The sequence below is a fragment of the Budorcas taxicolor genome, chromosome 5, assembly GCF_023091745.1.
Source record: "Budorcas taxicolor isolate Tak-1 chromosome 5, Takin1.1, whole genome shotgun sequence".
NCBI lineage: Eukaryota > Metazoa > Chordata > Mammalia > Artiodactyla > Bovidae > Budorcas > Budorcas taxicolor.
This window is the reverse complement of record NC_068914.1, coordinates 156,642,807-156,659,614: the sequence shown is the minus strand read 5'-3', so window position 1 is coordinate 156,659,614 and position 16,808 is coordinate 156,642,807. Positions and strand designations below refer to the sequence as shown.

Genomic DNA, 16,808 nt, shown 5'->3' with positions numbered 1-16,808 from the left:
TGGGCAGGGGCTGTTTCCACAAAGACCCCTGAAAAGAGTAGTACACCACGCCGGCAGGTAGATGAAGAAAGACTAGTTAAAACATTTAAAAGAGTAACATAACTATTTTTAAATGTCGATGTTTACAATATGTTAGAAATGGTAGATTTTTAAAGTATTTTGATGTGTGATGAAAGACATTAGACATTAACTTACAAATGTGTGAGGAGACAGTTATTCAAAAGATATAAGTAAATATTTGAAGATCACTTTTGTAGAATATGACTTGGTTATATGTGTTTTGAGGGGGGAGTTTGGGAGTTTTTTGGGAGGATGCCTGGATTTTAGTGGCTCAGACAGTAAAGCGTCTGCTTACAAGGCGGGAGACCTGGGTTCTATCCTAGGTCGGGAAGATCTTCGGGAGAAGTAAATGGCAACCCACTCCAGTACTCTTCCCTGGAATCCCATGGAAGAAGCCTGGCAGGCCACAGACCATGGTGTCTCAGAGAGTCGGATATGACTGAGCGAGTTCACTTTCACTAACGGATTTTGGAAAACAACCCTGCTGCCTCCCTACCCCCAGACTCAACTTCCCTCAGCCACAACAGGTGGAAACTGAGGCAGCAGCCAGCCAGGTGAAGGCGCCGGCACCCCCGAGAGCAGCCTCCAGGTGCAGGGAGGTCGGCTGAGTCCAGGCAGCCGCTGAGAACTAGAGCCCTTGCTGCTGGGTCTCTGTGAGTGGAAGGTGGTAACACAGGCACTCGTGGATGTGGCTGTGTGGGTGTGTAGATATGCATGTGAGCATGGGCTAGTCAGGATGTGAATGTGTGTAAGTGTGGTTCATGAGTGTGTGATTCTGTGTGTGTGTTGCGTGTACCAGTGGGAAGTGAGGGGACACCAAGAACTTTATCGGTGGTCCCTCCGGTCATCAGGTCCTCCCGCCAGCACGGGGCAAGGACCAGAACATACTTGGGAGGCGAAGGCCACTAGGAGGAGGACAGGGACACGTTCTGGGAACGGGGCTGTGGCCGCATTAGAGGCTGACAGGCGACAGGTGGTGGCAGAACCCATTCCCAAGACCCTGGATTCTTCCTCGACTCTGCCGAGCTGGGGAGTCAGGCCGGGGCAGGGGGACTTCTTGTGCTCTCCAGCCACCTCCGGAAGCACGTGGAGAGCACGCGTGAGGGACAGTGGGCGCCCGTGCGCCTGACTCTCCTTGACCCCTCTCCTACCCTCTGGCAGCACAATCTCCCCTACAGCACACCTCAGGGCAGAGGGCAAAGGCCGGGCCTCCGCTCCCTTTATAAAGCGGCCCCGGACTGGTGGAGCCCCGGAGGTGGAGTGAGAGTGCCGCGCTGGGCTGGTCCTGGGTGCCGGTGTGGTGAGGAACGCAGCGCCCACGGAGGCAGCCATGGGGCTGCTGTCTGGGGACACGCTGGGGCCCCTGGCCGTGGCCGTGCTCATCTTCTTGCTCTTGCTGGACCTGATGCACCGGCGCTCACGCTGGGCCCCACGCTACCCACCAGGCCCCACGCCGCTGCCGGTGCTGGGCAACCTGCTGCAGGTGGACTTCGAGGACCCGCGTCCCAGCTTTAACCAGGTGAGGACGGAGGGGTGGGGAGTGCGCAGCAGTGGTCCTAGCGCCCCACCTAGCAGCAGACAGTGGGCTCTGGGTGAAGCCACAGGCCGGAAGAGGACTGGGCCAAGAAGAGGAGGCGGATTCGAGAGCCCTCCTGAGGGAGGGCGTTTGTCCAGGGCCCGAGAACAGTTTGGATTTTCCAAACAGAGGTCAGAGAGGACAAAGGCCAGGGGGTGGGGGATTTTACGGCATGGTGACAGGCTGCGGATTCAGCCAGCCAGCTCTTCAATTAAGTGAGCCTGAGTCCCTGAGGGTCACGTTGGGAGGAAAGGTCTTGAGAATGGGGGAGATGTCTGGTCATGGGCCCTGTTTGAATCAGGCGAGTTGAGGTTGAGAGAGGCACAGTGATCTGGTTCAGGTCTTTTGCCTCCATGAGACCTTGGGCCTCCCTGGTCCCCTCTGTGAGCCTGGGTCTCTTCACCTGTAAATAGGATGCTGACTTGGCCTGCTGGCCATTTTGTGACACTTGCACAGTCATAGCTGGGTCTGTGAGTAGGATGGTCTCATCCAACTTGAGAGCCTCAAAACTAGTGGATGTAACCCCCGGGGCTCACAAGACTAGATAAAGTCCTTGCAGTTGCTCGCTGCTGGAGGGGGGCCCAGAGGTGCCCAGAGGCTCACGCCAGGAGGCTGGGCCCACATCCTGGCCGCGCCTGGGCTTGCCAAACACCCTCGACCTTTGGCCTGCAGCTGCGGCGCCGCTTCGGGAACGTGTTCAGCCTGCAGCAGGTCTGGACGCCGGTAGTCGTGCTCAACGGGCTGGCCGCTGTGCGCGAGGCGCTGGTTCACCGCAACCAGGACACTTCCGACCGTCCACCTCAGGCACTCTACGAGCACGTGGGTTTCGGGCCGCGCGCCGAAGGCAAGCGGAGAGGGCAGGCCACGTCCCTGCAGGCGGAGGCAGGGTCGCGGACGCTCGGTGCAGGAAAGAGCCAACGAATCTGAGGGGGCGGCAGGTGGTGAAAGGAGACTGTGCCAAGCGTTGGAGAAATTGGATGAGGCAGAGAGCAGGGGCCTTACTAAGACAGGGCGGCTCAGGGCCACGGCGAGAGTGTAGGGGACATTGGTGTGGGCAGGAAAGAGGACAAAGTCGGGGTCGGCAGGGCAGGGGTAGGCCAGGACCTTCCCCACGTGACAAACGTGGTCTCGGATGGTAAAATAAAAAGTAGAGCCAAGATGGGCCCTTAGAAGAGGAGCCTCGGGGAGCAGTGTGGGCCGACAGCGAATGGGACCAGTCCTCAGATGGAAGAGGGTGTAAAAGTGCGCCGGATTTGGGAGGGGAGGGCGAGGCCATTGAGGGCGGGCAGGGCCGGGAGCTTCCCCCACGGGGTGGGGCTGTGAGCAGATCCCCGGGAGGGGCGGGGCCAGACCCGAGCGGCTCCCAAGTTTCCGCCCCGCCCCCAGGAGTGATCCTGGCGCGATATGGGAACGCCTGGCGAGAGCAGCGGCGCTTCTCCCTGTCCACTCTGCGCAACTTCGGCCTGGGGAAGAAGTCACTGGAGCAGTGGGTGACTGAGGAGGCCTCGTGCCTCTGTGGCGCCTTCGCCGACCAGGCCGGTGAGTGAGTGCTGGGGCTGAGGGACCCGGAGGTCTGGGAGGTTTGGAGAGGTCTGGGAAAGAAGAGATGGAGGCGTGCCCTACCTTGCACCGTCCCCTTCCAGGACATCCCTTTAGCCCCATGGACCTCCTGAATAAAGCAGTGAGCAACGTGATCGCCTCCCTGACCTTCGGGTGTCGATTCGAGTACAAGGATCCTCGAATCGTCAAGCTGTTGGACGTGATGGAGGATGGGCTGAAGGAAGAGATGAAAGTAGTGCGCCAGGTGCGGGAGGAGGAGGCGGCCTTGGTCCTCCAACGGTCCCCCCCCCCCGGAGGACTTGTTACAGAGCCAGCACAGGAAAGGGCTTTCCTGGAAAGGCACCTGCAAGGAAAAGGCTTGAAAGTCGGGAGAGATGGCAGACAGCCCAGGTGGGAGAGGCCGGGTCGGGGTCATTGAGCTTAGGGGTGGGAGTACGCTTTCACTGGAAGGGACCGGTATCCATGATATGTATTTTTTATGTTTATCTTTTGGGCCTCGGGCCAGGAAGGAGGGGCAGGGTCTGAACTTAGGGAGGAACAAGGTCGATGGTGGGGACATGGAGGAGGCTGGGACCTGACTGCTGAGCGCCTGAGCACCAGGAGGGCCCAGGTTCCAAGGGCCCTAGGCCTGTGACCCGCACAGGTGGCGGAAGCTGTGCCGGTGATCCTGCGCATCCCAGGGCTGGCCGCCAAGCTCGTCCGGGGGCAGAAGGTTTTCATGACCCTGATTGATGAGCTGATCACTGAGCAGAAGATGACCCGGGACCCGACCCAGCCACCCCGACACCTGACCGATGCCTTCCTGGATGAGGTGAAGGAGGTAAGGTGATCGGAACAGGGATGTGTGTTGAGGGCCCAGGAGGCAAACTCGGGGCTCTGTATCACCCAGGGATCAGACACCTGGGCTGACCGGAGCAGGGTGGGAGGCCATGTGGGGACTTCACCTCTGTCCCTGAGCTTACCTTCCCGGTGTGACCCAGGCCAAGGGGAACCCCGAGAGCAGCTTCAATGATGAGAACCTGCGCATGGTGGTGGCCGACCTGTTCTCCGCTGGGATGGTCACCACCTCGACCACACTGGCCTGGGCCCTCCTCCTCATGATCCTGCACCCAGATGTGCAGCGTGAGTCCAGCCTGGGGTGGGTGCTGGGAGGACGAGGACAGCCCAAGGGCTCTGAGCTCGGTTGATTTGGCCACCAGCACCAGCTCTGTGCAGAGCCTGAGCCCCAGCTCTGATGTCACAGCCACTCCTCCAAGTGGACGCAGTGCTACCCAGGCGTCAGGAGGAGGCAGGAGCCCAGCCCTTGGGTCTGACCACCACGAGGACACTTGTTTTCCAGGACGGGTCCAGCAGGAAATCGATGAGGTGATAGGGAAAGTGAGGCGACCAGAGATGGGGGATCAGGCACTCATGCCCTTCACCATGGCCGTGGTCCATGAGGTGCAACGCTTTGCAGACATCGCTCCCCTGGGAGTACCCCACATGACATCCCGTGACATCGAGGTGCAGGGCTTCCACGTCCCAAAGGTAGGCCTGCGGCTCTCCCAACCCTGCCTCCGCACCACCTGTCACCTGGTAGCCACAGTGAGTGTTGCCAGGTCTGGCCAGGATTGGAATCCAAGCCACCCTGTCCTCATGGCCAAGGTACTTAATGTCCCAGCCTGGGTGGGCGTGGACGAGAGCAGAGCAGGCCTGGCTCTGTCCACTCAAGAGCCCCAGGTCGGGCAGAGAAGACAAACTAGAACGTATCACAGCATTGGAGGAGCCGGGCACTAAGGGGAAGTAAGGGCACCCTGCCATGGGCAGAGGGACAGTGCTGAGAAGCGTCTTGGGCTGAAAGTTACTTGAAGAGTTCGGGTGTGTGCCACGCAATGTGTGTGCCCATGTGTGTTTGCTGGCAGGGGTCTGGGCACCCCCTCACCAATCGAGACCCACCCATGCCAGACATTTGCCACCAGGGGACAACACTCATCACCAACCTGTCGTCAGTGCTGAAGGATGAGACCGTCTGGGAGAAGCCCTTCCGCTTCCACCCGGAGCACTTCCTGGATGCCCAGGGCCGCTTCATCAAGCAGGAAGCCTTCATACCCTTCTCCGCAGGTACCTGGGGGGTGGGGTGGGGTGCCCGGTTTGCTTCCCCATCCTGAGGGGGTCTTAGAGGGGGAGACCCAGGGTCACAGAGCCCCCGTGCCCACCCACAGGCCGCCGTGCATGCCTCGGGGAGCCCCTGGCCCGCATGGAGCTCTTCCTCTTCTTCACCAGCCTCCTGCAGCACTTCAGCTTCTTGGTGCCTGCCGGGCAGCCCCGCCCCAGCGACCATGGTGTCTTTGCCTTCCTGGTGACCCCAGCCCCCTACCAGCTCTGTGCGGTGCCCCGCTAGAGGCAGGCACCCTGCCCCAACCTGCTCCTCAGCCATAGCCCTGATGCTCAATAAACCACTGTCTGGTGGCTCCATCCTGACTTGAGTCCCACCTGGGGCCCCTGACCAGCCCCTGGCAGTCATGTGGCCTCAGCAGTCTCCCCAAAACCAGCCCTCCCCCCCGGCCTGATTCATCCTTACCTGGCATTTGACCCCGTTTAACACATGAAGTGTACTGAGGCTCAGAGTGTCCTGGGGTGTACTGTGAGATGCGTGTACTGAGGCTAGAAGGTTGAGCTGGGTATACTGTGAGATGGGTGTACTGAGGCTTATAACCAGACACTCTGGAAGACCCAACCTTGGTTACTGGGTGTAGTGACGAGGCCTATATAATCAGGTCCTGGCTTCTGCTGGAGAGGCTCACATAGGCTGAGGAGAGATTTCAGGCTCCCATGGGATAAGGGAGCCCATCAGCTCAGACACCCACATTTCAGGCCTAGCCACAGCCACCTGGCTCCACAGGTCGCAGGTCAGCCAGCACCTCAAGTCAGCTGGCCCAGAAGGTGGCGGGATGGGGGCCTGGGAAGCGATATGCCAGGTGAGCCCCCAGAGCTCAGTGCTCTTGAGGCCAGAGCTCGTCCCAGGAGAGAGTGACCTCCCTGGGCCTCTTTATAGGATGGGCCCCCTTTCCCTGCCCCTTAAGGACACTCATCCCCCAGCCCCTGCCCAGTAGGAGTTGCCACTCACGGCCGCGCTACAGCTCGGCTCCAACCCGGGGCTCCATCCTCTAGGGACCAGGTGAGGCCGGGCTCTCAGGAGCCTAGGCAGGGGCTGGAAATGAGCCTGTGTGGACTGAGGCCGTGCTCTGGGGCAGGGTCAACCTTGGATCCTGGGACAGTGGGATGGCAGAGCAGAAGGAAGCCCTCAGAGCTCAGAGGAGGACACCCTGGCTCTCGTCCTTGCTGTGCTACGACATCATGTGACCTTGGGCTTCTGTTTCCCCTTCAGCCAGTAGGACGTTTGCCTCTGATGCCTGTCGGGCCCTGTGTTCCTGTGCCGACTCTGAGGCTGTGACCTTCTCAGCCTGGAGCCCCGGCCAAGGGCAGGGACCCCCATTCTCCAGCTCCAGCCCCCAGTCTGGTCTGCACTGAGCTCACACAGACACCACCCAAGGGCTCTAACGACTGTCTGCTCACCAGAGTCTTGGGCAGACTCCTTGGCACATTGAGGTTAAGAGCTGGGAGACACCAGTCAGGCAGGCCAGAAGCACCAGCCCCTGATCAAGCCAGCTGTGCCTTCATGACAGTCAGCTCTCGACATTCAGGGAGCTTTGTCTGTCCCTTGGCACAGACTCAGAACACCAGCCAGGGCCCGCTTGAGTCTCCAGCATACCCACGTCGAGGGCTTAGTGGCAGAAGGCGGTGTTCCTGCAGCTTGTTGGCACAGGGGCCGTGGACGAAGCCACACTGGGTTTGCAGAACCTTGAGGGCCCTGAAAGGAGGAAACCGGGCCTGCAGAAGCAACAACTGTGGATTTATTGGACGCAGGGTCGCTCGTGGCTCCGAGTCTTGGGGATGTCAGAGGCGGGGAACCATCCCAGCCAGAGCTTCCTCAAGAGCTGGGGGACCCAGCCCCCGGGCCTTTCCTCCACGATGTCCTCCTCGGAAGCCTCTGAAAAGCACAATCAGACACGCCCTGTGGGTACCTTGCTGGAAGGAACCTTGCCCAGGGCTAGGGTACCCTCTGCTGCCAGGAGAACACATCAGCATTGCTAAAAGGGCAGTACCTTCCACCAGCCCAAGGGAGTGGCCTCAAGTCCTGCCAAACCAAGAAGAAAGAAGGACGCAGCAGGCTCAGTCAGGAAAGATGGGGCATCAGACTACCTTGGCTTCATCCCCGCCCCCTCCCTGGGCCAGGAAGGTCAGGGAGGAGCTCAGCTATCTGTGACCTCTACAGGGTCCCTGCGGTGAGGGAGCAGGGCAGTCCTGCTCACAGGGTGGGGTCTGCTGTCTTTCCTGAAACGTACACGGCTGTCTCCTTTTGGGCCTTCACATTCTCCTAGGAAGGGAGAAGGGGCAGAGGGTGGGATGAGGCAGGTTCTACATTGTGTAGCTGGGGAAACAGGTCTCACTTCCCAAACAGTCGGGTAAGGCCAGGGTTCAGATCCACTTGTTTTTGCTCAGACCATGTCTGCACCTCTCAGCTGCACACAGAGCTGTTGCTCCACCGCATTGGAAGTTTGACTCAGTGGTCTTGGGGTGCCCTGGCCTCCCCCAACCGTTGCCACGGTGGCATGAGCCTGGCCTCTCCACTCCACCCTGCAGAGCCCAGGGGCTTCCCAGGAGGACCACATGGGTCGGTGTTCCAATTGAGCACCAGGCTTCTTTACCTGCCATCCTGGGGTCCCTGCCACCTCCTCTTCCTTCTCAGTCACCCTCTTTGCACCAGGAATGAGGCTGGCTGGTTCCTCCCTCGGGGCCCCCACCTGCCGCTCCTCCTAGACAAGACAGCAGTCTCCTTGGGGGCAGCATCTTTCGGTCCTCGCATTGCCTTGGGGGTCATGGCCTGCAAGGAGGGGCAAGAAGGCGCTATATGGGCAGAAAGGCCCACTGATCTCTACACCTCCCCTCCTGCTGTGCACACTTGGAGTGGGCAACCCCGCTGGTTGTGCACACTTGGAGGGCGCACCCCGCCCGCTGTGGACACTTGGAGCGTGCACCACCGCCTGCTGTGCACACTTGGTGTGCACACCCCCACCTGCTGTGCACACTTCGAGTGGGCATCCCGGCCTGCTGTGCACACTTGGAGTGTGCATCTCTCTGTTTTTCCAGGGAAGCCCCTCCCTTCTCAGCTCGAGGTGTGGTCGGGTTGTTAGTGTCCTAAAGGAGCCCCCTTACTATCCCTGGGGCCCTGACCATGCACTGGATGAGTTCCTGTCTCAGGGAGCACTGACAGGTGACAGCCCCCAGCCCCCGGCCCTTCCTGGCCAGGCCTCACTTACCTCAGAGTCATGCTTCTTCCCACTCCTGACTCCACGTCTCTACAGAGGGAAACGGGCCGTCACATACAGCTGAGAGTGCCCAGGGTCCTTCCCTGCCTGCCCATCCTCTGTCTGTGCCCACCAAGGAAGCCCAGGACAGCCACCCCACTCCAGGGGAGGAGGAGTCCCCAGCTCTCACCCACCTGAGTGGTCACGGGGTAGCACTTATCCATCGGCCCCCACACTGGCCTTAAGGTCTCCCCGATGGGCTGTATGACAGGGAGAAAGAGAGAAGGCTGAGGTGACGTGTCAAGGGCTCAGTCACGCATTGGTCCAGGTCAGTGCATGCTGCAGACTTGAAGACTGCGAGGGGTTTCAGGAAGCTTCACACTAACAAACGATTGATGTCTTTAAACATAAAACGCTGCATTCACAGAACAAGGACGGGTTCTAAAATAACAATGTTCCAACAATAACCTCTAACTCCTTCTTAAACTTCATTTTGGCTGAATCGGGCCTGTTGTGGTGCAGGGACTCTTCATTTCAGCGCTTGGGCTTTTTTTTTTTTTTTCTCTCCAGCTTAGTGCACAGGCTCTTCTCTAATTCCTGGCCATGGCCTTCGTTGCCCCATGGCATGTGCGATCTTAGTTCCCCGCTAGGGATCCCACGGGCATCCCCTGAGTCGGAAGGTGGATTCTTAACCACTGGACCACCAGCAAGTCCCTCCAACTTCTAATTCTTCAAAAACAGAAATATGATCATGCGAATTAAAAATCCAATCACAATGTAGAGGATAAAATTGAAAAGAATTTCACCCAGAATAGGGAGATCAGGCGCTGCAACGGCTAAATCATAGATCTTTCTGAAAGAAGGAACAGAATCAACATACTGAGGTGGCAGGGAAAATCCCAAATAAATTAAATTCATGTATTATTGAATATCTTCCCAAAGATGCAGGACCTAAGTTTGCAGAGAGAAGGAATCGCCAAGTCTCCAGGAGAATGGATGAAGGAGACCCACCCCAGATGATGTAATTACTAAATACTGAAACACCTAGGATGAAAAGAAGAACCTAAAAACTACCACATATGAAGAAAGAAGTCTATTAAGTTTCATCAGACTTTTCAACACCAACCTTTGAAGGAAGAAGAAAATGAGAATCTTCAAAATCTGCGAGAAAATTATTTCTAGTCTAAAATTCTGTACATAGTCCTACATACGCAGTAAGACCTTTTCAGACAGGTAATATCTAGGACTACCCCTCAGAAGTATCTCAGGATTACACCCTGCAGGTGTGCTGACTGCAAAATAAAAGATAACATGGGCTCCACATGTGAACGGAGTGACGTACTCACCAGAATGACGGTGAAGGGAGGTCCCAGGACAGCTGAGCCTCCGACCTCAAGGACATCTGTCCAGGAGGGAAAAGGGTGGAGGGCTCCACGAAATACGTCCCCAGCGAAATAATCATATTGATAAACCACCTAACTTGTCTTAAGTGTATAGCAAGGAGATTAATTGTTTTTAATAGACAGTTTAGATGTATTAATTATAGGTTCAGAGAAAACTACAGTTTAAGAAAGAGGAGAAATGCAAAATTATACAGAAAGACTGATGATAGTATACTACCTGACTCAGGAATACTGTTTACATAGTTTTAACATGTAAACCCTCAGTATTGAGCTAAACAAAATGATGCCCCAAGCCTACTAGAATGACTTCAAAAAGGAAAATGCTGGAAATGTTAGGAAACAAACAGATCCTCTCATTCTTTGCTGGAGAGAATGCAAAGTGGATACCAGCACTTTGGAAAGTTTCGCAGGTTGCTAGGAAACTAAGTACACATTAGCACAAGACCCAGGCACCCCCTGCGCCGTGCTTACCTGAGTGAAAGAAAACCTATGTTCGCACAAAACTTGTACCTGAACATTACAGTGGTTTTATCTGAAACTGCCAAAAACTGGAAACAATCCAAATGCTTCTCGTCCAGTCGGCGGCCACACTGCGGGGCACCCATACTCGGGACAGCTACTGGGCAATGAGAAGGAACAAACTACCGCGGACCACGTGCAGGCGTCCTGTGCTCAGTGAGAGGCTCAGAGCCACACCTGGGGGCGGCCCTGTGGCCCAGCGGCTAGGACTCCGTGCCTGCACTGCAGGGGCCCGCGTTTCATCCCTGGTCAGGGAACCGAGATCCCCAGGCCTGCTGCGTGGCCAGATAAATAAGACTAGGTACTGGGATGTTTCCAGTTACATGACCATCTTGCAAAGGCAAAACTATGGAGCCAGAAAACCATTGACTGGGTGCCAGGGGCTGGGAGAGGGGGAAGGGTATTAGTGAGTATGTGGGATTTTTCTGAACTGATTGGAGCTGTTCTGGATCTTGGGTATAGTGGCAATTTCATAGTTGTATACATCTGTCAAAACTCACAGAACGGTACACTAAAAAGTTTGGATTTCACTCTATTTAAATAGTTCCTTAATTTTAAAAAAATGAATTAAAAAGAGCCCACTTTGTGTGAGAGGAATTTAAAAGCCAAAATGTCATAAAAGTCAGCAAAAATGATTCTTAACTTTTAACAACTAAAGATGTCATTACTCAAAACATTTAGAATGCCGAAACCTAGGATATAAACATGAGGAAGACTAGAGAGAGGTGAGACGCCTGTTGGAGGTGGCAGTAAGCTTCAGGTGTTACAAGAGCTAAATCCTCACCTTTTGTTGTAATAATTCATTAGATAATGTTTAGATCTGAACAATCAAGACAAAGCAAGATAAGCTTTTTATTTAGAACAGTGGAGGCAAAATCAAGGGCTTCAGCTAGACAGTTGGAAGCTAGAAAGATTTCTACCCTGGGCTGCAGGAATTGTGGGTAAAGAGGGCTGGGACAAACAGCAGTCTTTTTCCAGGTCTTAAACCTTTGACTCATCAAACTATTGTCTTTGATGACAATAGTTTCTTTAAATGAAAGTTTGGTTAATTAAAAAAAAAAAAAACACTAATGAAGCAACATAGGACTCTGTCTCCTAAAGTGAAATTTGCTCAGTTGTGTCCAACTCTTTGCAAACCTATACAGTCCATGGAATTCTCCAGGCCAGAATACTGGAGTGGGTAGCCTCTCTTCCTGGAGAAGTCCCTTCTCCAGGGGATCTTCCCAACCCAGGGATCCAACAGAGTCTCCGCATTGCGGGTGGATTCCTTATCAGCTGAGCCACGAGGGAAGCCCAAGAATCCTGGAGTGGGTAGCATATCCCTTCTCTAGGGGATCTTCCCAACCCAGGGATTGAACCCAGGTCTCTGGCATTGCAGGCGGATTCTTTACTAACTGAGCCACAAGGGAAGCCCAAGAATCCTGGAGTGGGTAGCCTATCCCTTCTCCAGTGGATCTTCCTGACCCAGGATTCGAACCAGGGTCTTCTGCACTGCAGATGAATTCTCTACTCACTGAGCTATTAGGGAAGCCCTAAGGCACCTGCCCACCTGGGCCTTCTTAGGGGCTCTCCAATCTCTGACAGTCACTCCCTAACTACGTAGCCCACACGTCTCCGTGCTGCTGGGTCACAGAGAAGCTTGGCCCCATGAAACTCCTCTCTTCCCAGTAGCGCCAGAGGGAGAACAGGGGGCCTCCAGAGACCAGGCATGTGACTCTAACGTGTCACCTTGGGCAGCCTGGGTCCAGTCACTGTCCCTCTGGGAGCCTAAGTTTCCTGCTCTACAAAGTGGCAGCTGCTGGTGGAGGCGGGGAGAATGGATACACATGCATGTATGGCTGAGTCCCTTCACTGGCCACCTGAAACTGTCACAACGTGGTAATTGGCTATACCCCAGGACAAAATAAAGTTTCCCTTCACCGTTCACCTGAAACTGTCACATGTTTCCTGGCTATACTCCAACACACACACAAAAAATGCTGCTGGGGGGCTGCGAGGTTTCACCAGATTGTCAACCCCTAATTTGGCTAGTGACCCTCAGTGGACATCCAGTTTCCATGTGTGTTTTCCTGACAGAGGGTTGGGAGTAGGGGCTTCAGTCACAGGTCCCTGGACCTGCAGTGTCCAAGAGGATATGTCACCCCAGGCAGGTGTCCTGCTCACCACCACCCCCTTCACGTACGAATGTGGGACCATATTCCTAGGCTACTCACACAGTAGGGGTCATCTGTTCCTGTCGGTTCGTCTAGGTTCCTGCTCCGGACCCTGAGATGAGCTTACGGCCACAGATCTCTGAGGTGACCATACAGCCAGCCCGAGGCGGGGCGGGAATGGGGGTGGTAGAGCGGGGCTTTGTTTGACACTTTCCTGAGAACACAGGGAATTTCTCCAGAGTCCTCACACACACACACATACACAGTTGGTCAATCATTACCGATCAAGCCGCATGAGCGCTCTTGTGCTACGTGAGACAGTCCCCGTAGCCCCTGACAGAGGTCGCCACCTGTGATGACTCCACAGCAATCTCATGGGCAGGGGCTGTTTCCACAAAGACCCCTGAAAAGAGGAGTACACCACGCCGGCAGGTAGATGAAGAAAGGCTAGTTAAAACACTTAAAAGAGTAACATAACTATTTTTAAATGTCGATGTTTACAATATGTTAGAAATGGTAGATTTTTAAAGTATTTTCATGTGTGATGAAAGACATTAGACATTAACTTACAAATGTGTGAGGGGACAGTTATTCAAAAGATATAAGTAAATATTTGAAGATCACTTTTGTAGGATATGACTTGGTTATATGTGTTTTGAGGGGGGAGTTTGGGAGTTTTGGGGGAGGATGCCTGGATTTTAGTGGCTCAGACAGTAAAGCGTCTGCTTACAAGGCGGGAGACCTGGGTTCTATCCTAGGTCGGGAAGATCTTCGGGAGAAGTAAATGGCAACCCACTCCAGTACTCTTCCCTGGAAAATCCCATGGAAGAAGCCTGGCAGGCTACAGACCATGGTGTCTCAAAGAGTCAGACATGACTGAGCGAGTTTACTTTCACGAATGGATTTTGGAAAACAACCCTGCTGCTTCCCTACCCCCAGACTCAACTTCCCTCAGCCACAACAGGTGGAAACTGAGGCAGCAGTCAGCCAGGTGAAGGCGCCCGCATCCCTGAGAGCAGCCTCCAGGTGCAGGGAGGTCGGCTGAGTCCAGGCAGCCGCTGAGAACTAGAGCCCTTGCTGCTGGGTCTCTGTGAGTGGAAGGTGGTAACACAGGCACTCGTGGATGTGGTCATGTGGGTGTGTAGATATGCATGTGAGCATGGGCTAGTCAGGATGTGAATGTGTGTAAGTGTGGTTCATGAGTGTGTGATTCTGTGTGTGTGTTGCGTGTACCAGTGGGAAGTGAGGGGACACCAAGAACTTTATCGGTGGTCCCTCCGGTCATCAGGTCCTCCCGCCAGCACGGGGCAAGGACCAGAACATACTTGGGAGGCGAAGGCCACTAGGAGGAGGACAGGGACACGTTCTGGGAACGGGGCTGTGGCCGCATTAGAGGCTGACAGGCGACAGGTGGTGGCAGAACCCATTCCCAACACCCTGGATTCTTCCTCGACTCTGCCGAGCTGGGGAGTCAGGCCGGGGCAGGGGGACTTCTTGTGCTCTCCAGCCACCTCCGGAAGCACGTGGAGAGCACGCGTGAGGGACAGTGGGCGCCCGTGCGCCTCACTCTCCTTGACCCCTCTCCTACCCTCTGGCAGCACAATCTCCCCTACAGCACACCTCAGGGCAGAGGGCAAAGGCCGGGCCTCCGCTCCCTTTATAAAGCGGCCCCGGACTGGTGGAGCCCCGGAGGTGGAGTGAGAGTGCCGCGCTGGGCTGGTCCTGGGTGCCGGTGTGGTGAGGAACGCAGCGCCCACGGAGGCAGCCATGGGGCTGCTGTCTGGGGACACACTGGGGCCCCTGGCCGTGGCCGTGCTCATCTTCTTGCTCTTGCTGGACCTGATGCACCGGCGCTCACGCTGGGCCCCACGCTACCCACCAGGCCCCACGCCGCTGCCGGTGCTGGGCAACCTGCTGCAGGTGGACTTCGAGGACCCGCGTCCCAGCTTCAACCAGGTGAGGACGGAGGGGTGGGGAGTGCGCAGCAGTGGTCCTAGGGCCCCACCTAGCAGGGGACAGTGGGCGCTGGGTGAAGCCACAGGCCAGAAGAGGACTGGGCCAAGAAGAGGAGGCGGATTCGAGAGGCCTCCTGAGGGAGAGCGTTTGTTCAGGGCCCGAGAACTGTTTGGATTTTCCAAACAGAGGTCAGAGAGGACAAAGACCAGCGGGTGGGGGTTTATAGGATGGCGACAGGCTGCGGATTCAGCCAGCCAGCTCTTCAATTAAGTGAGCCTGAGTCCCTGAGGGTCACGTTGGGAGGAAAGGTCTTGAGAAAGGGGGATGTAAGGTCATGAGCCCAGCTCTATGCTCTCTGAGTCACCAGCTCTGTGCAGGGCCTGAGCCCCAGCTCCGATGTCACAGCGACTCCTCCAAGTAGATGCAGTGCTACCCGGGCGTCAGGAGGAGGCAGGAGCCCAGCCCTTGGGTCTGACCACCACGGGGACACTTGTTTTCCAGGACGGGTCCAGCAGGAAATTGATGATGTGATAGGGAAGGTGAGGCGACCAGAGATGGGTGATCAGGCCCTCATGCCCTTTACCGTGGCCGTGGTCCATGAGGTGCTACGCTTTGCAGACATCGCTCTCCTGGGAATGCCCCACATGACATCCCGAGACATCGAGGTGCAGGGCTTCCACGTCCCAAAGCTGGGCCTGTGGCTCCCCCAACCCCGCCTCCGCACCACCTGCCACCTGGTAGCCGCAGTGAGTGTTGCCAGGTGTGGCCAGGACTGGAATCCAAGCCACCCCGTTCTCATGGCTAAGGTACATAATGTCCCAGCCTGGGTGGACGTGGACAAGAGCAGAGCAGGCCTGGCTCTGTCCACTCAGAGCCCCCGGTCGGGAGGGAAGACAAACTAGAACGTGTCTCAGCGTTGGAGGAGCCGGGCACTGAGGGGAAGTAAGGGCACCCTGCCATGGGCACAGGGACGGTGCTGAGAGGAGTCTTGGGCTGAGAGTTACTTGAAGAGTTTGGGTGTGTGCCACGCAGTGTGTGTGCCCATGTGAGTTTGGTGGCAGGGGTCTGGGCACCCCCCCAAAAATCGAGACCCACCCATGCCAGACATTTGCCACCAGGGGACGACACTCATCACCAACCTGTCGTCAGTGCTGAAGGTTGAGACCATCTGGGAGAAGCCCTTCCGCTTCCACCCGGAGCACTTCCTGGATGCCCTGGGACGCTTCGTCAAGCAGGAGGCCTTCATACCCTTCTCCGCAGGTACCTGGGGGGTGGGGTGGGGTGCCCGGTTTGCTTCCCCATCCTGATGGTGTCTTGGAGGGGGAGACCCAGGCTCACAGAGCCCCCGTGCCCACCCACAGGCCGCCGTGCATGCCTCGGGGAGCCCCTGGCCCGCATGGAGCTCTTCCTCTTCTTCACCAGCCTCCTGCAGCACTTCAGCTTCTTGGTGCCTGCTGGGCAGCCCCGCCCCAACGACCATGGTGTCTTTGCCTTCCTGGTGACCCCAGCCCCATACCAGCTCTGTGTGGTGCCCCACTAGAGGCAGGCACCCTGCCCCAACCCGCTCCTCAGCCGTAGCCCTGATGCTCAATAAACCACTGTCTGGTGGCTCCATCCTGACTTGAGTCCCACCTGGGGCCCCTGACCAGTCCCTTGCAGTCACGTGGCCTCAGCAGTCTCCCCAAAACCAGCCCTACCCCCTGGCCTGATTCATCCTTACCTGGCATTTGACCCCGCCTAACACATGAAATGTACTGAGGCTCAGAGTGTCCTGGGGTGTACTGTGAGAGGGGTCTATTAAAGCTTACACCCATACACCCTGGGAGACCCAACTTTGGTTACTGGGCATAGTGACGAAGCCTATATAATCAGGTCCTGGCTTCTGCTGTAGGGGCTCACATAGGCTGGGGAGAGATTTCAGGCCCCCATGGGATAAGGGGGCCCATCAGTTCAGACACCCACATTTCAGGCCTAGCCACAGCCACCTGGCTCCACAGGTTGCAGGTCAGCCAGCACCTCAAGTCTGCTGGCCCAGAAGGTGGTGGGATGGGGGCCTGGGAAGCGATATGCCAGGTGAGCCCCCAGCGCTCAGTGCTCTTGAGGCCGGAGCTCTTCCCAGGAGGGAGCCACCTCCCTGGGCCTCTTTATAGGATGGGCCCCCTTTCCCTGCCCCTTAAGGACACTCATCCCCCAGCGCCTGCCCAGTAGGAGTTGCGACTCACGGCCGTGCTAG

The 16,808-nt window shown here is 56.4% G+C and overlaps 2 protein-coding genes and 1 pseudogene across 2 annotated transcripts; 2 read left to right on the top strand and 1 right to left on the bottom strand.

The window, feature by feature from the left end:
- Window positions 1–1,390: 1,390 nt before the first annotated feature.
- Window positions 1,391–5,576, top strand: LOC128047529 (cytochrome P450 2D14-like). The gene is made up of 9 exons (XM_052639762.1): window positions 1,391–1,579; window positions 2,309–2,480; window positions 3,023–3,175; window positions 3,280–3,440; window positions 3,840–4,016; window positions 4,177–4,318; window positions 4,536–4,723; window positions 5,155–5,296; window positions 5,398–5,576. Exons 1-9 carry the CDS (start codon window positions 1,391–1,393, stop codon window positions 5,574–5,576), a joined length of 1,503 nt encoding a protein of 500 aa, XP_052495722.1.
- A 1,513-nt stretch (window positions 5,577–7,089) lies between these two features.
- Window positions 7,090–14,046, bottom strand: LOC128048269 (uncharacterized; annotated as a pseudogene).
- A 340-nt stretch (window positions 14,047–14,386) lies between these two features.
- LOC128048268 (cytochrome P450 2D14-like) lies at window positions 14,387–16,115 on the top strand. The gene is made up of 5 exons (XM_052640648.1): window positions 14,387–14,575; window positions 14,953–14,992; window positions 15,077–15,262; window positions 15,692–15,835; window positions 15,937–16,115. Exons 1-5 carry the CDS (start codon window positions 14,387–14,389, stop codon window positions 16,113–16,115), a joined length of 738 nt encoding a protein of 245 aa, XP_052496608.1.
- The last annotated feature ends 693 nt before the right edge of the window (window positions 16,116–16,808 follow it).